The sequence below is a fragment of the Suhomyces tanzawaensis genome (assembly GCF_001661415.1).
Source record: "Suhomyces tanzawaensis NRRL Y-17324 unplaced genomic scaffold CANTAscaffold_1, whole genome shotgun sequence".
Taxonomy (NCBI): domain Eukaryota; kingdom Fungi; phylum Ascomycota; class Pichiomycetes; order Serinales; family Debaryomycetaceae; genus Suhomyces; species Suhomyces tanzawaensis.
The window spans coordinates 1915315-1932890 of NW_017963636.1; the positions used below are offsets into that span (position 1 = coordinate 1915315).

The following is a 17576-nucleotide window of genomic DNA, read 5'->3' on the forward strand; positions in this document are numbered from 1 at the left end:
CTCCAGCACTCGTTACCCACAAATACCTCCCGTACCTACCGACATCAGCTGCTCAACAATGTCTATCGTGATCGAGCCGCAGGAGTACGGTCCTCCAGAGTCCGCAGATGGAACTCTCATCATCGTGATCTGCAGAGCCAAACACCTCCCCAACAGACGAAAGCTCGATAAGCAGAGCCCCTACGTGACAGTGCGGCTCGGGACCACCGCCCAGAAGACGCTGTCGCATTTCAGGGCAGGCCAGACCCCCGAATGGACCCACGAAATGAGGTTCACACTCACCAGAGACCGCAAGCCATTGCTCAAGTTGGACGTGTTAGACGAAACCAAGCATGATCCCACCCCCATTGGAAACGTCGAAATCGACTGCTCGGTCATCTTCTCGACCCCCGACCACCATCGCGACGGAAAGTACATCTACGACAAGTGGTACGACTTGACATTCAACGGAAGAAGAGCAGGCATGATCTACTTGGAGATGACGTTCTATCCCAGTGCTCCCGTGCTCCCTCCCAAGGTGCCTCACCAGCAATCACAGGAATACACCGCATACTACGACTCTGGGGCCTCCAGAAGCCCCAGTCCCACCAAGAACACCACCAGAACCATCACCGAAGAGGTGTTTGTAAATTCCCAAAACTCGGAGAAAAGATCATCGCTCTTCAAATTTCTGGGTGGAAGTGCCACCACCACTGATACCACCCCGTTCTCCAGCAGCCATGGGTCTGCAGAAGAAGAGCCCCAGGTTTTTGTCACCCTGCACCAAGAGGAGCAAAAGGGTGCAAAAAAGTATGCCACCAAATTCAACAAGCTTAAGAATAAATTTCTGTCGAAGGAACCTATCACAAATTTGTGGCAGTCGCCCCATTCAGGCACTTCTCCAGGCAAGAAGACCAACCTCAGCCCTAAGCACAGGCTGACATCCCCAATTAGCCAATACGACATAGACAACTTGGACCAGCTCCAAAGAGACATCTCCAAGTCGCAGTATGAGCTTGACTACCACCTCCAGGAGCCGGAGTATGACCCCACGCCTCTTCCTCCAGTCCCACCACCCCATTCGGCACCGGCCCCACCACCCCATTTCATCAAGTCCTCGCCATCGTCCAACATTAATATGTACAAGGACGTGCCGTTACCTCCACCTCCAAAAAGCGGTTCCACGTCCAGAAAACCTCCGGAAGATTTGTACCAAAAATTCACCAAGTTGCATATGGACCCTCCAGCCCCCCCACCCAAAACCACGGCTATCCCGTTCTCTGCTGACAGCATTGGCTTGGATGACGACGATAGCAATCCAGTGCCCACAGAGGTGTACATGATGGGCAAGCCGGCCAAATCGTTGACCACGGGATCCACTGACGAGGGCTACAAGCTCAACCCCAACGAAATTGACCCCCGGTTCTATGCCCCAACTCCTAGTGAACACCTCAATTCCACCCTCAGGCTCCAGTCCGGAAAGAACCTTACCCGGGAAGAGTTGGAGACCGATTTGAGAACCTCCAGAACTGGGTACTTGGGCAATGGTAAGTTCTCTCCCAGTGTGTTTGAGAGAGCAGTTCAGAACAACGACTGCGACAGTGACGTGGTGGATGACGACTACTACAATGGCCAAAGCCAGTACAAGCCGCGAGTGCCCCCCAAGGTGCCCCAGGGCTTGACTGAGGTGGAGTACTACGTGTTGGAGAAGGAGAAGTATTTGCAAGATCTTCAGGGAAGGAGGCTATGAGAAGTAATTACTAGAATAAGGTTATGAGAAGTGAGATTTCTCAGCTGATTTGGGAGAAGAGACCCTGATAATTAGGAGAAACGACGAAAACACAAAAGGGCAAAATAGTTATTACGGACATCATGCTTTAATTAACGGTAATAGAAATAATACTTTGTAAGGTATATTGATTGGATAGCACCACTACTTTGCAGATTTCGGCTAGCTAAGGTTCTCGAAGACTCCCTTGTACCTTCACTTAAATCAGGTTACACGACGCATAGCTCAAGGCTCGTATTTTGGTTCTGGACTCCTCACAGGTCAAGGCTCGCATCTTGAGTCTGGTCTCACAAAAATGTATGGACAACGCTTCCATCTCTTTCACCACTGGCTACAAGTATAACACCTGCAACCACGCTCGTTATCAGTTTGTTATATAGATTGGTGTACTATTATTATTTTTCACGGTTTAGTTGTAGGTAAATTTTGCACGTCTTTTTTGGTTAGTGACCCGTGCTTCATGCCGATTGTGATCCAGGCACAGCCATATGCACGGGCTAAACGCACCGCCAGCACTGCCTGGTTGCAAAAGTATATAGTAGGGGCATCATCAGTGGGCTTGAAAATTCTGACTTGCCCTTTGTACACTCTAAATTCATTTCATGGTGATGATTTCATCTTTGGCTAATCTAAAGAGCATCTTTAAATTGGTTTTAGTTCGCGAGGTTGCAACTATTTAATATTCAGAATACCAGGCTAATTGGAACAGACAAGCAACAGATGAATGAAATGAAGACCGGAAAGCTGAATCAATATGAAACGCCAATGGTGCACGAGAAGAGACCACTGATTTTGAAATTCAATCGTAGGAAAACGACTTCTGGGTAATCACAACTAGAACCTATCTAGACTCAAGTTTATCTTTCACATCACAGCAGAAACCGACTACATTGCTAGGCCGCCAGCCAACTTTCATTAGAAGAAACCGATTGCTTCCAGTCATTTATTAACTTCAAGGGAGTAAGTTGGAATTTCCTTTGAGTTGAGAGAAATATAGTAAAAAGTATGAGTAATATCACGGAGAAGGGAATAGTGGAAGATGATTTTAACCAAGGAAACTCCAAAATAAAGCAACGTATAAACAGAAAGCAAAAATTGATAAAAAGATAGAGATAGTGTTACACAATAGAGGAATGAGAGTATCAGGGTATAGTAATATGTGGGCGTAAAAAAACCAGGTGAAGTGATAGCAATAGTGAAAACTTGGTCAACAGGTAGAACGACTGATAACATCACACACAATGTGGAGCCACAACAGGAATCATCAAAAAGTCAAACAATAAATAGTCATGATAACAGAAGGAAACTGGTCGTAAGGCGTAAAATTGTTTGATTGGAATAATGGAAAAACAAAGTAAACATCATACCATCACCATTAAGAATAAAACACACATATCATTGACTCTCAAGAAATAGGTTCAGGCTTAGATCAAAGCAGCGGCAATGGCACCAAGCATACCCAAGGTGACACCGGCAGCAGCCTCAGCACCAAAGCCAGCGGCAGCGTTAGAGGAGGATGACGAAGCACGTCTGGTGGCCGAGGATTGGGCAGCGGAGGATTCCGAGTTTCTTCTGCCCGAGGAGGAGGATGAGGAGGAGGAGGCTCTTTGGGAGGTGATGGTGGTGGAGTTGCGGGTGTTGGCGCGAGTGCTGGAGCTGGTGGTGTTGGTCCAGGAGGTGGTGTTAGACCAGGTGGTGGAGTTGGTGGAGTTGGAAGTGGCAACCGCAATCACACCGTTAAAACCAGTCAAACTTGGGGCCTTGGTGGTCTTGGCAGCAGCGGCAGCGGCAGCAGAAGCAGCAGAGGCAGAAGCAGCACTTGCGACAGCAGCAACAGAGGCAGCAGAAGCAGTGGAGGCGGCGTAGGCCAAAGCAGCAGCCACGGAGGCAGCAGAGGCAGCAGAAACGCTGGACTGGGAGGCAGCAGAAGCGGCAGCAGACTTGGCAGCGTCAACAGAAGCAACAGAAGCAACGGAAGCAGCAGACTGGGCAGACTGGGCAGACTGGGCAGAGGCTGCTGACTGGGCAGAGGCAGCGGACTGGGCAGAGGCCTCAGAGGCAGAAGAAGCCTCGAGAGCAGCCACGGAAGCAGCAGAAATGCTGCTGGACTCCTGAGGGGTCAACAACGTCTTGGTGACGGTGATGGTGGAGACGAGGGTGGTGTCGGCATCAGCGGAAACAACGCCAGCTAAGGCCAAGATGGCGGCAGGGGCTAAGGTCTTGAACAACATTGGAGAACGATGGTGGTGGTGGTAAACAAACGAAAGACGGGGGGTGGGAGGAAGTACGACACTAATTAACGAGTATGGATTGCGCGTGAAGGCAACGAAAGGAAAGACTAGGGTAAGTGGTGTCGCTAGAAGAATGTTTTAGGATCGAGGTCTTGTTTTCTAGTGGAGATAAATCCGGCTAATGGGTCAGGGAATGGCTGCCAGGCAAGCGGTTGGCGCACGACTGCGGTGTCTGTGGGTGCTGCAGCCTGTGCATGAAAACGGCGTGAGCGAGGTGGCGGGCGCATGGCACTGATACGGCAGTGACAGGCTGGCAGAGGACGTGGGACTAGAGGGACTAGGTGGATGGCCGGGTGTGCTGGGCCTCGTCGGGCCCGTCTTCCAGCGATGTGTCAACGAGAACCACGTCGTTGAGAACCAGTCATGGGGAGCCAGGGGTGGGGATCTGGCCTGCTATTGTCTCGTGTTGACGATTCCCAGTTGGGGTGGTTTCGTAGACAGGACAGCTGCATGCATCGCGGTTGCGAGCGACACTACCGATGCGATGAATCGTCTATTGCCCAATGCGGTAGGACACCTTCCCGATGCGGCAGAAAATAAACATATGCCATGTTCGCGGCCTAATCTGCCTGTCCAATATACGAATCTGGCTGGGCCAGCTGCCCTGCTCTGAAGGGCTCCCCAAACCCAAGACACCGTTGGCGGCGCCAGAACGCCTCCTCTGCCTCGCCACCGCCAGATCACCTCAACATTCCGTGTCTCGCCATCCAGCCAAACTGTGGAGTATCGCATGGCAATCGCGGTCACAATCCGCTGCGCGACCCATTGTCGCAGACACAATTGTCGTGCCCAGTCGCGACATCGCGTCAACCTCTACACCACCACTACATGTAGACATATATTTTACAGAAAGGCCAGTCGGATGCTATCCCGAGCCAGCAGACGCAAACGCCTCTGCATGCCAGGAAATTCTCCGTACACGCCAGTACGGACCCATCGGCAATCAAGGATGTTTGAGGCCCAATCCGGGGAATGGAGGGCAGACGCCTGATAGCGCCCCGTCACATTCTGTTCTGGAATGGCTCAGAATGGCCCAGCGAGAGCTGATTTTAATTGGATTGGGGCGCCCAGCCTGATTATATTGCTGGGAGGTCTAGCCAAGCCGCACTGAATCCATTGAGGCCCTGCTACCCAACTATTATAGTACAGATATTATACTTAGATATTGGCTTGGTAGGTCCGAGTAGCTCGAGGATTGTGGCAGGGACGATGTATTGGCTTACCAGCTGAATAGCACTGATTATAGTATTACTTAGGCACTGGCGAGTAGCACTCATATGGTTGTGGATGAATGTGATGCTTTTGCTTGAGAGGAGTCTCACCAGAGTAGCACTGATTTTATTGATTATTGCTTGGAGAAACCCGAGTAGCACAAGTAATAGATGGCTGGAGCTTATACTTCGATATTGGCTACTGTGGCAAGTTCCAGCTGAAGTACCACTGCATTGGATAGTGCTAGGATTGGAGGCCTCGAGTAGCACTCCAACAGCATTCCTAAGTCAGAGTACCATCCAGATAGTCTAAGCCGCAGTAGCATCCAAGTATAGTACAGATACATGCCATTTTGGTCTTTGGCTTGGGCCAGTCGTCTAGCACGGATACGTGGCTTAGGCCTCTGGGTAGCATTCCAAATTGTGGTATGGATGGATGTTACACCATTATCTGGCGAGCCGAGCATGGTGCAGTGTTGTACCAAAGAGGATATTATACTTGTTTGGCTTGGGAGAGCTGGTGCTATGGTATGGATGCATTTATACTTGGAAATTGCGTGGAAGACCAGGAGCAGTACTGAATGTATCGTCGCCCAGGGAGTAGCATCCAAGTATTGAAGTATGGTTGCAATACACTTGGGATTTTGGATGCGGCCAGCCTCGAGCACTAAAAGTTAATAAATATGATACTTGGATATTTCCCTCACCACGCCTGGAAATATCATCGATATTTCCTTGGACTGACTGAATTACTGATTTTGATCGATAATTCACTGATAAGGCCATTTTCCTGATTAAACCTGGACTCAACCCTCAGTTCTTGTTCAACTCGTCGATCTCTTCCATCTCCTGCGCAGTCAAGTCCACCGTGTGGATGTTGCGTTCGCCACGGTCCTTTTCCCCGTCATAGAACTCGTTTTCGGGCTCCACAAGCTTGTCTTTGGCGTACTGAGAGCCTCCCTGGGTATCCATGGCCTCGGCAGTGTCCTCATCACGGTCGTAGAACATGTCTTCCGCATCCGCAGGCACCTCATTCATCTGCACCGATGGTGCATGCTTGGTGTGGTCCAAGTTGGTCAATACCGCCAGCAACACCTTGTCCAAGTACTCCCTGGAGTTGGCATTGGTCATGTTGGAGGCACGCACGTCCAACTCGTAGGTAGGGGCGTAGTACTCGTAGTAGCTGTTGTAAGGAATCTCGGACTCCAACACCACGTTGTTCAACAACCCCGTCTCGTAGGCCCACGTCCGGGCCACGTTACGGATGGTGTAGCCTCCACCGCCCAAAACCATCATTGGCAATCCGAACGACTTGACAAACTGCACACAGTTGGCGTGCCCCCTCATCGAGAGGTTGAAGGGCCCCAAACGGTCGCCACTCAACGAGTCGCCCCCACACTGCAACACGATGGCAGACGGCTGGTACCACTCGACGATAGCACGGATGATGGGCTCGAAGATCGACTTATACAGCACGTCGTCAATACCGTCCCGCAACGGCACGTTAACGGAGTGGTACTTGCCCTTGCCCAAACCAATATCGTTCAAGTTGCCTGTGCCAGGAAAGAACTCGCCAAACTTGTGGAACGACGCTGTCATCACCCTGTCATTGGTGTAGAATGCCTCCTCCACACCATCGCCGTGGTGCACGTCCGTGTCAATGTAGAGCACCCGCGGATGGACTCGCAAGAGCTCAATGATTCCGAGAACGATGTCGTTCATGTAGCAGAACCCCAGCGCCTCCAGCTTTTTGGCGTGGTGAAGACCACCGGCGTAGTTAATTGCGATGTCACACACTCCACGATTCAAGCGGGCAGCGCCTTCCATCGACCCTCCACACGAAATCTGGCAGAACTCGTATAATCCATCAAAAACAGGACAGTCGTCTCCTACGTTGAACACCGTCTGCTCGCGCTCAAACAAGGCAAGGTTGTCGGGAGTGACTCGCGAGATGAAGTCCACGTACTCGTCGGTGTGGAACTGGGTGAGTTCGTCCTTGGCGGCTGGCTGGGCTCGGTAGATCTCCATTTTCTTGTAGAGCTCGTAGTTCATGATGAGTGAGTGTGTCATCCGGATCCGATGCGGCTTCATGCAGTGGCCAGTGCCGTAGAAGTAGTTTCCCACGTCCTGGTCGTAGAAGTACGCCACCCGCTGCTTGGCAGGCAGCACTTTGAATTCGTCAAACGGGAGCTCGACATACATGATGGTGGATTATTTGCATCTGGAAAAGTCGCAAAAAGGGAGGGGCTGGAAAGTGCACGAGGAGTGCATAGGAGGATAAGCACTTTAGTCAAGGGAGAATTAGTCTTTGTACGGCAAGGTATATTGATCAAGTTTATGGAGCCAGTAAAACGTCGTGGGTGATTTCGTTATTTTAGGTATATTTATTGATCTAAAAAGCCAGTAATTCTGTTTAATTTATGAATTGCAAGTGTATATTTGTTGATCATGTTTACGGTGCAGACGTTAGCAGAGCTAATTTTCGGATCTATTGATCCTCGACGACTTCCAGAAGTTGGAAATCTGCGTAATTGACTCTAACTCAAGCTATTCATCTTTGCTTTATGGCTTTCTGGAGTAAATCCGGGCAATTTACCATGTTTCGCATGTCTTGCAGGATTCAACAAATATGCGTAATTTATGACTTCTTATTCAGCTGGCATTTGATACTTGATGGCTTGTTGAGATTGGCAACTATTTACACTTGTGGAACAATCTCTTCTCTTGCTTAAATTTGGAATTGTTTCCCAAATTTTACCCTAGTTGGATTTAGATTTCACCATGGCTCGTTCTGTAGCTGGTACCAGAGGGCCTGAATCAAAGCAAAGAGTCTTCACTGCACTACCATTTCCTATACTAACCAAAGCTTTTAAGGTTAAAATTCACTTCCTTTGGTTATAGCAGATCTAGCAGTTTGATATACACTAATTGAAGATGTTTACAAATTACTGTAATTGATTGTGGTTTTTTGCTGTGTCAAATATATGCGGTTATTTATGAACTATTTTCATGATCTTCCCACCCTGGGAATTCTCCATATGTGATTGAATACCGCTCCAAGTCACCTTATTTTTTGGCATATGGATCACCTTCGGTGGGCAAGAATCTTTATAAGTTCCCTTGCTAACATCACATCAAAAACTGCGTTCATTTAATTATCGTTTATTTCAACACCAAGGTTGGAAGCAAACTCTCGAGCCTTTCTATACTTTTGATTTTGACCTTGCAGTTCCCCTATATCTCAGCTCGGTAGTCCAATGTCAAGTTGTGAACATATCCATCAGTCTTCTCTTCGTTTTATTGAATTCTTCCAATCTTCGCAGCATAGGGCTTCCAACATTTGGGTGCAACAAAAGATGTAAATTAGGTGCGCCTTCAAGTTCTTTGTGACAAGCTCGACTGATTTTCCACGCTATAGATTGCCCAGAATACCACATTCAGTGTCTCTTCTCGCTACCCAAATTCCCATATCGATGTAAATTATCATTTTCCAGCCTATTTTGCTGAACCAATGTTCACTCCAATAGTCTACAATTACGAAAGCTCCTTCCAGACATAAATTCACTAAACACTAGCAACAGATCACCGTCTCCCCACCCATTCTCCCTGGAACCCCCCTTTCTAGCTCAATTGAAAGAATTTCACCCACTTACTCCACCTTGTCAATGCGACCCGTTTTCACGTCATAGATATATCCTGTCACAGGCACATCCAACACTAACGGACTCTTTCTGAAAAATTCGACATCTTCCCGCACGCTCTCCTCCAAGTCCTTGAATGGCAAAAACGCAACATGGTCCACCGAATGGCCTGTTTGCTCCTTGACAATTCCGCGAAGATCGGTGTCTGAAAATGTAAGCATTCCGCAGTCAGTGTGGTGAACCACCACAATTTCTTTGGTACCAAGGAGCCGTTGCAGGATTATCACACTTCTCAACGCATCCGAAGATCTGCCTCCCGCGTTGCGGATCACATGGGCGTCTCCTTCCGACAATCCCAAAGCTGCTGCTGGGTCTATTCTCGCATCCATACACACAACCACCGCAACTTTTCTGGCCGGTGGGAGAGCAAGATCGCCCTTGGAAAAAGTTGAAGAGTAAGTGGAGTTGGCAGTTTCAAATTCGGTAGCTGCAGTCATGTTTGGAGGCTCCAGACTGGCTGTTTTCGGGCTTAAATACTTCCATGAGCCATAGTTTGGGGTGGGTACTGCAGACAATAATTAATCCCAGACAGAAGCTGCCGTTAGGCTGTTTTTAGGCAGATGAACGGCTGGTATCTAACACCGATGAGATCCTTGTACTGTCCATCCCCAGACCAGGAATGTCAGTCTCAGCCATAGACTACTCTAACCTCTAGGGTGAATCTTCGTATACCATCCAATTACCCCTGAATTCGTCATATCAGGCGCCGCATCCCCACATACACCGTAGCAATTGTGAGCGGGCCAGATGCCTATAATGTCTCTAGAACGTCTCTAGAACAATTTAGTGGGTAGGCGAGGTACCAAGAGTGGTGCAGACGGTGGGAATCTGTGGTTTGAGTATTGGAGTAGCACTCCACTCTAGGTCTAGAACGGAATGTGTAGCCACCATGAATATTCCAAACCGTCTCCTATTTTTAATACCAGAAACTGCCCAGCACACCAAGAAGATTGTAGCAATATCTTCTACAAGATGTGTGCCGAAGTAACAGATACATCTGGTTTGCCAATAGCTGGTGTTCTGCAAATTATATAACAGTATGTACGCTGGTTCTATTATACATAGCTATTGGTCAAAAGCTCAATAAGTGCGCAAATATGGAGGTTTATTGGATTATTTGCTATTTAGTTACCCATTATGCTGAGTACCTCTTTCTCCGTGATGTGTGAAATTGTAGCCTTCTTGTAAGATTCCGGGCTCTTGACGCACTTGCTGTTCCAAATTGTATTTTTCGCAACTAGAATTGGCCCAGTTAAGTATTAGTGGGTCAAATGTGAATGGTAAGCACCAAGGGCCAAAAAATTCACATACGGCCCAAACTTAGCACAGTCACGGTGCAGAAGTGTGTCGTTTTATTACGATTATGGCGATGTTGGGCCATTTTAATCAATAACTCTACCGTTCCTGTTCATGGTCCAAGTAGTTAATCCTCCAATGGGGACGTGCCACCATTGTCAGTTCTACGGCGGTTCGTCGATGAAATTTTTGTGAAGATTCTTATCTATATATGGCTATTGTATACCTCATGCTTGTATTAGGAAAATTTAGTTGTTCTGGTCCACCCCTTCGATAATCGACAAGAAATCCAATTTAGCGGAGCCAACGTTGGGACTATCCCTCTTCAAAAAGTCCACGTACTTCGACACCGCCTCGCATACCTTCTTTTGTGGAAGCTTCGAGATGTGCTTCCAGAAATGCTTGCCCGACAATGCGTCGCAGGCAAGCCATTTCGAGATCGAGTGGAACTTGAGCTCCCAGTCAGTCTCGCCGAAGCAGGGGTACCTTCCAGGTAGACCGAGGCTTCTTCTAGTGTATATTTGATCACTAGTTTTGGTTTTCTTCTGGGCGTTGATAGCAGCATTGATTTTAGGATTGTGGACGTGCAAAAACATCACACTGGGGATTCTGGCCTTGTCGCCTCTGTCGGATTTGTAGTTGGAAAACAACTCTCGCGTGTAGTCGTTGTCCTGGTAAGGCCACAACCGGGAGTCTAAGCCCTTGGAGAACAACCAGTCCCGCCAGTCATCAAAGAAGTCCTCGGTTTCCTGAGGGCTGTACTGGACAATCGTGGATTCCTGGAAGTTATCTTCGCCGTCCTGGTAGCCTGCGAGCCAGGCATCCCTGGTAACAAGGTAGTAGGGCTCGTTCATCACATGGAGAGCAGGAATGAACGTTTCCCGGTCGCCCTCGCCAAACACTCCTTGGAAGAGGAGCTCGTAGTAGTGCGAGTAGCCGTAGACATTGTAGTATAATGCAAGGAGAAAACTGCGGTAGTGGGCCCGTTTGGAGAACACCATCTGGCCAGTTTCGGCTCCCATGGCAGGAGGAGCGCCTTCCAAGTCGTGCAACAGAATGTCGGTGTCCCTGTTGCGCTGGATGTAGTCGGTGTAGCTGTCACTGTTCTGGAGGCCCTGGCGACGATTGGGCTCACCAAGTTTAAATCTGGCAATATCGTAGTACGAAGGCGACGTGGCCTTGTGCCAGAGGTCAGGCCACAAAATGAACTTGTTCTTGAGGTACACCTCGGACTCGAGCAATTTGTCCACGTTCTGGATGGGAAAATTGTCAGCGTCCAATGCGATGATATTGTCGAACGACGACACCAAAAGGCCCAAGATCTTCAACTGGAACCGCTTGAGCTTGAGCTTTTTCAACAACGACGCTCCAATGGCAGACTCCACCACCACACAGCTGCCGTTCAACCGTGGCAACAACGTCTCGCAGATATGGTCGTCGTACTCCGAGTGGTAGGCGAGCACTACCTCCACTGGCAATACCGAGCCCATCTCACGAATCTGAGCCACCACTGTCAAAGCTCCCATGAGGTAAGCGCCTCCACCGTTGATGACGATACCGTCTCCATGCACGAACGACTTGGGAGGCTCAGGCAAGTCCCGCAACGCTCGCACCAAGTTGTCGTGCTTCTTCTGGAGCTCGTGGAACGAGGATTCGGGAAGAGTCTTACCCAAGCTGGTGATATACGATTTAGAGAAGCAGGGACTGCCCACGTAGTTGTAGGAGTAGCCGAAGATGGAGTCAACCCTGTCGACAGCCGGGCACTGGGGAGCGTTGTGCAAGATGAGGTGCTCGAGGATGTCGTCGTAGTAAGCCTTTTTCGAGTACCGATGGTTCAATGCCGATTCCACTTTCTGGACCAACTCTGGCAGCTCTGCCACCTGGGGGTCCTGCGACACCTCGCGCACGATCTCATTGACCAACTGTTCGTGGTTGTGAGAGGCGTAGTCAGCCTTGATGGCTTCCTGTAAGTGGACATGGTCTTCGATGGACCTGAAAAGTTTTCTGGTGTAGTAGGTCTCGATCTGCGACTGGATGTACTCAATGGGCTCGGGAGACGAGGCCACCAGGTCGGGGTTGATGTTATTAAGAATATGGCGGGTGATAGCCTCGTGGCTGATCGGGGAGGGAGTCCTGTGGGTCAACACCACGGCGATGCCGCAAACAAGAAGCACCACCACGGCGATGAGACTGCGATCTCGGGCAAATTTCCGGAGAGGGCTCATGTCGAACGAGCCTTGGTTGGAGCAGGAAGTGTCGAAGGGTGTCGGAGACTGTCAAATAGTGTTGGGACGCTCGACAGACCACAATCCAGGGTGTGCCAAAATTAGATCCGATGAAGGATGGAAAGCTGGATCGGCGCTATTCTGGCGAGGTGCATGCAGCTGCAGCAGGACACTAGCCGGAAATGGATTACGATACGGCTCGAATCACACCAGGTAGGAGGCAAAAGGAGTGAAAAGACTCCAGCGCATGCCTGCTCTTTAAGTGACGATTTCGCCCAGGGTCGGCTGCTAGTGCTCGGAGTCTAAGTGCAACGTGGTGCCCAGTGCTGCCTTGCATATGCACCAGTGCATATTTGGCATCTGGAAATACGCAGACTTTCTGCAAACCGCCAACAGACATCAAGATGCGAGAAAGAGAGATAGGGGTCGATAGACAGCATGCGTTCGAAGGTGGGATCGGCACAGTGACTGCGGGTGAAGGGGCTAGTGTCATGCTAGCATGTGTGTTCTCTGGACATGGTTGAGAAAGCATGCACGACTTTCTCGCTTGCCCATGGGCATTGACGTCAGATGCTGCGGCCCCAACCTAAAAGTATGGCGTGGATAGGAGCACGCGGCTAGCTGTGACACGATTGCCAAGCGTGAGATATAAATCAGAACATGCCAACGGTCTGGAGAGATGGGTTCCCACAACTTCCGCAGCATGCATCCCGTGCTTGCTGGTGTCTGCATGAAAAGTGACATCTCCAAGACGGCCACGCTTCGGTAATTTCTACCTTCCACCCTCCGAGCCACCCGAGCCATGATGGTGCGAGCACTGCACCCATCAAGCCGCGCCGTCCCACCCAATGAAATTGCTCATTCCTATCGCCAAGCAGGGGCCATAGATTCGGTTATCTGTACCCTGTCACTTCAAGAATTGTCTTCGCGCCATGCAGACACTCTGCTGTCACTTGCCCACCACTGCACCAGACAGCTGGTGCAATCACACGAGCGAGGGCCCCTGGTACTATTAATCGTGTGGAATACTAGAAGCTTATATTGTAACTCTATTTAGATCCTCCACCATTGACTCTGATTCTGGTTAAAATTGCGATAACATCCTTACTACCATACCGCACTTGTGTTGGACATAAGCCACAGACTGTGGAGTCGGACAGGGGGAATCTGTGGCGGAAAGGGCACATCATCGCAGGCATTTGGCCTGCAGACAAGTGTGAATAATGCAATGGTATCCAGCACTGGCAGGTTGCACTCAGGATGTTTCACACAGTATTGCAGTGATTAATCCTGGGGCACTTCTCAGGCTAGACATCCTTTTTGCCCTCGACCTTATAGATCCCAAACAAGTACGCAAGCCGGGTGATGACCAAATCCACGGCCATGTCAATGGAATCCTTGGCCAAGTTGACCTTGGAGCCGTCGATTTCCTTCCAGCAAACCGCATTTTCAGTGATTGGAATGCCCTGCATCTCGGCCAACAACAACACCTCCACATCAAAAATCCACCTCTCGTTGTGCAAGTTGGGGAAGATCAAGCGGATGGCGTCGTAGTTGAACAATTTGAATCCGCACTGGGTGTCCCTCACACTTCTGACCCCGAAGATGTAAACCAACACATGCAACCCACGCATCAACAAGTTTCTGATGAACGTTCTCTTGACCACAGCATCAGTATTGACCATGTGGGCACGTGAGCCCACCACCACCCCCGGGGCGGTGGTGCCCAACTGGTCAGTCCACCCATCAAGGTCGCTGAACTGGGTGGCTCCGTCAGCATCCACAAATAATCCGTATTCGCCTCGAACATGCAATAAACCGTGGGCCACGGCTCCTCCCTTACCCCTGTTGTGGGCCAAAGTGACCACTCTCATGACGTGGGGAGCTAAACCGTGCTCCACTGCCTTTTGGAGCGCGTAGTCGCCAGTACCGTCGTTGCTGCCGTCGTCCACGATCAACACTTCGTATTGGTTTCTGAACTTGCGCTGCAAAAACGGAAGACTTTCGTCCAACATGGTGCCCAATCTCTTTCTTTCGTTGTAGCACGGGATCACCACACTCAACACGATACCCTCATGGTCTCTCTTGATGCCCGCGTTGGCGGTGGGAGGTAATTCTCCTTCTTCGTCTCCCGTGGTCTTGTACTTCAATTCCGACGCCACTACCCTGCGTGGGGTGTGGGAGAAAATCACCACGGCTCCGTAGACCGTCAAGAGTCCTACAGCTCCTATCACGGAGAGTAAGAGGACTACCTGGGTGACGGATATCATTGGGTGTGTTGTGGAGTGGTTGACGTGTCGGCCACGAATATTTCACTGTGTGTCACGTGAATCTTAGGTAATAATAAGCTGAATATTAGGTAATATCACAGTCTATGGACTCAGCTATTCTTTTATAAATCATACCTATCACTACAGTCTCTGGGGTTCCTCAACACATAATTACCTCCCGTATTTATATCATCTTAGGTGTCTCAGAAATCGTTCAGATGGTTGTAGGCTATTTCGATGGATAGCATATGGGGAAAACCTCTCTTTCGGAACCGCGTTCTTGGACTAATTTCGAGGAGCTAAGTACTGATATAAGTATACTCTATTTTCGTTTGCCAGACTTACATCTTAGTCTTGAAAATGCAGTATCAATTACCTAGTAGTCCTCCAGGTTTGCCCTAGCTACCAGTCCTCTTGTGATACGTACCTTATCGCATAATTTAACACCTCTGTTATCACTAAATAACGGAGATTATCAGTACAGTGATGACTTTTTACAGAACCTTACAGTACCCTAGACCTCTCATAAGGTATTCCTTAATAAATTTAATATCACTGAAAGGTTCAGTATCATAATGAGCCCATGACAACTGCATTCAACTGCCCAGGTTCAGTTTACCCGTCAGGCTCTTCATAAATATAACTTATATAATAGAAATCTTTCCTCTTGACCAATAATATAAAACTACTTGAAGCTCGTGCGCTTTCGTCCACCTCGTCTATTCTGTATCATACATATATTTCTACTGGCCCCGCGATCAGGGCACTGCCAACCGGGTGACTCTGTTGTTCAACACCCGTGCGTTATTCACGTAGATTTCCACCAACTCCTCGTAACGGAACCGGTCGGTGCCCTGGAGCACCTTGTCAATGGCATTGAATACCTCGAGCGTGTCGATTTCCAACTCCACCTCAAAGCTCTTGTCGTAGGAGACGATTTTCTTCCCTGCCAGGTTCTTCGATTCACGCGGAATAAAGACCTGGGTGAGATCGAACCGAGTCACCGTCTGAGCATGGGCCCAGGTGTTTCTCTTCTTGTCCCTGACCAAGTTGGGCTGGCTGCGGGCCACGAGCTGCTCCACCTGGGTGTCTTGGACCGGTATTTCAAGTGCCAACGAAAGCCTCAAGTCATACATCGACGATGGGTTGTGTATAAATAAGTCCAGGATTCTCTGCTTTTCGATCCCAGTATATCTGGGAGGAGTCAAGGTGTTGTCCTTGGATACTCGTACCGATTTGGGCTGTTCGCCAGGTTTGCTGACCTGGAAAAAATTGTCAGTGATATCGGAGTCGAATGTGTTGAACTTCCTCTTGGGTTTATTTTTGCCCGAGGGTTTTTTGAGCTCCTCTTGGTAAGTGTGCTCCAATTCCTGGAAGAGTTTGCTGATCTCTGAGAACGCCTTCTCGTCTACCTGCATGTCGAAGTACACGTCTGAATGGTTTGTGTACACGCACTCGGTGGTGACGTTGAGGTTGATTCTTTTCCCTCTCAGTTTGTCCATAATGGTGCCGAATTTCAACTCCAACTCGACGTACTTACGGTTGTGGTCGGCGATGTCCCTGAAATTGGCAAAAATCCACTCAGCAATGGTTCTGGTCACGGACGGAGGAGGAATTATTCCGGTGATGCTGCACTCCAAGTCCGCACTGGGAGTTGACGTGTAGTCGAACACCCTCTTGTCGCTGAATTTGGTGGCAGATGTGGGGGTAGGGGTGTTTCTGAGCTCTTGCTTAGGGTAGCTATTGTGGTTGTCACGGTGATGGCGTGCTTGGTTGGGTGGGATCCAGGTCTGGGCCCATACTGGGGGGGTCTCGTATCGGGTGGGTTTCGTGCTATTTTTGATCTGTTTCAACCTGGCGAGAGCGTCCTCCTCCTCCTTTTGCTCCTTTTGTTCCTTTTGCTCCCTTTCCTCCTCGTCCTTTATATCTGATATGTCGATGTCTTCGTCCGAAGATTCTTTGTTGGTGATATCAGCAATGGAATTGCGTTTGATCGGTCGAGGCGCCTCCTGCGCAGCCTGACTGGCTCTCGCCACAGGGCTGACTGGCTTGTTGAATCCCTGCGCCTTATCTCTGTTGACGTCGTCGTTTAGGATGTTCACTATCGAGTGTCTGGCAGAAGTCACCAGACTGGTAGGTGACGACTCGACGTGTGGCTGTCTGACAACATCTTCCGATTCGCTGGGAGGCGACTCCTTGTTCAAAATGGACCCGACATTCATGTCGTCTAATCCGGAGTTCTATGGTACAGTGTCGCTGGAGATATTGGGCCGTTTTGGTATACTCCACAACAACGATGGTGGGCGAGGGTGTGCGTGACCCGAATGTATAATGACAGAAAAAGAACTGAAATAAAATTACAGAGATACTGGTTAAATTAGAATAGACTACTAGGTAAAACTGAAAAGAACTACTGGGTGGTATTAGCACAAAGCTACTTCATCTAATTAGATTTCGCTCCGTGAAAATGAAATATTTATTTTGATATTTACTGGGCGCTATCAGCTTGGAGCTGGTAAAACTGAATTAAATTACCGGGCAAGACCAGCATAGCGCTACTAGTTAATCTGGAATAGACTACTGGTAAAAGTAAAATAACCATTGGTAAAATTAGTATAGACTACTGCGCATACCAGTTGAACCATTTAGAGATGGACATCGTAGGTACGATCCGTTGGGGCCAATTCATTGCAGTAGTCTGTGGAGAAGTTGGCTTACTGCGCGAGAGTATTAATGGACTACAGCAGGAGAATGTGCCAGCATACTTAGTGGAATAAATACATAGAGCCTCGAGATCGAGGGCCCAAATCAGCC

At 49.2% G+C, this 17576-nt stretch overlaps 8 protein-coding genes across 8 annotated transcripts; 2 read left to right on the forward strand and 6 right to left on the reverse strand.

Annotated features, from left to right (window-relative positions):
- Positions 1–58: 58 nt before the first annotated feature.
- INN1 (Inn1p) lies at positions 59–1729 on the forward strand (the record flags this gene model as incomplete). Its single annotated transcript, XM_020209082.1, has 1 exon — positions 59–1729. The coding sequence occupies one exon, from the start codon at positions 59–61 to the stop codon at positions 1727–1729; it is 1671 nt and encodes a 556-aa protein (XP_020067284.1).
- A 1463-nt stretch (positions 1730–3192) lies between these two features.
- Positions 3193–3999, reverse strand: PGA34 (Pga34p; the record flags this gene model as incomplete). Its single annotated transcript, XM_020208886.1, has 1 exon — positions 3193–3999. The coding sequence occupies one exon, from the start codon at positions 3997–3999 to the stop codon at positions 3193–3195; it is 807 nt and encodes a 268-aa protein (XP_020067285.1).
- Positions 4000–4291: 292 nt separating this feature from the next.
- CANTADRAFT_135789 (uncharacterized protein) lies at positions 4292–5375 on the forward strand. The gene has a single exon (XM_020206270.1). It carries the CDS (start codon positions 4584–4586, stop codon positions 5133–5135), a length of 552 nt encoding a protein of 183 aa, XP_020067286.1. The 5' UTR covers positions 4292–4583; the 3' UTR covers positions 5136–5375.
- A 708-nt stretch (positions 5376–6083) lies between these two features.
- On the reverse strand, positions 6084–7472 carry RPD3 (Rpd3p; the record flags this gene model as incomplete). The annotated part of the gene is made up of 1 exon (XM_020206480.1): positions 6084–7472. One exon carries the CDS (start codon positions 7470–7472, stop codon positions 6084–6086), a length of 1389 nt encoding a protein of 462 aa, XP_020067287.1.
- A 1447-nt stretch (positions 7473–8919) lies between these two features.
- Positions 8920–9408, reverse strand: CANTADRAFT_19741 (uncharacterized protein; the record flags this gene model as incomplete). Its single annotated transcript, XM_020206481.1, has 1 exon — positions 8920–9408. The coding sequence occupies one exon, from the start codon at positions 9406–9408 to the stop codon at positions 8920–8922; it is 489 nt and encodes a 162-aa protein (XP_020067288.1).
- Positions 9409–10515: 1107 nt separating this feature from the next.
- CANTADRAFT_4195 (alpha-mannosyltransferase) lies at positions 10516–12492 on the reverse strand (the record flags this gene model as incomplete). The annotated part of the gene is made up of 1 exon (XM_020208887.1): positions 10516–12492. The coding sequence occupies one exon, from the start codon at positions 12490–12492 to the stop codon at positions 10516–10518; it is 1977 nt and encodes a 658-aa protein (XP_020067289.1).
- Positions 12493–13799: 1307 nt separating this feature from the next.
- Positions 13800–14762, reverse strand: ALG5 (dolichyl-phosphate beta-glucosyltransferase; the record flags this gene model as incomplete). Its single annotated transcript, XM_020209294.1, has 1 exon — positions 13800–14762. One exon carries the CDS (start codon positions 14760–14762, stop codon positions 13800–13802), a length of 963 nt encoding a protein of 320 aa, XP_020067290.1.
- A 758-nt stretch (positions 14763–15520) lies between these two features.
- CET1 (polynucleotide 5'-phosphatase) lies at positions 15521–16984 on the reverse strand (the record flags this gene model as incomplete). Its single annotated transcript, XM_020208889.1, has 1 exon — positions 15521–16984. One exon carries the CDS (start codon positions 16982–16984, stop codon positions 15521–15523), a length of 1464 nt encoding a protein of 487 aa, XP_020067291.1.
- Between the last annotated feature and the right edge of the window lie 592 nt (positions 16985–17576).

Coding starts and splice junctions, on each gene's coding strand:
- CANTADRAFT_135789 (XM_020206270.1), top strand. CDS start 4,584: ATGCGGCAGAAAATAAACATATGCCATGTTCGCGGCCTAATCTGCCTG.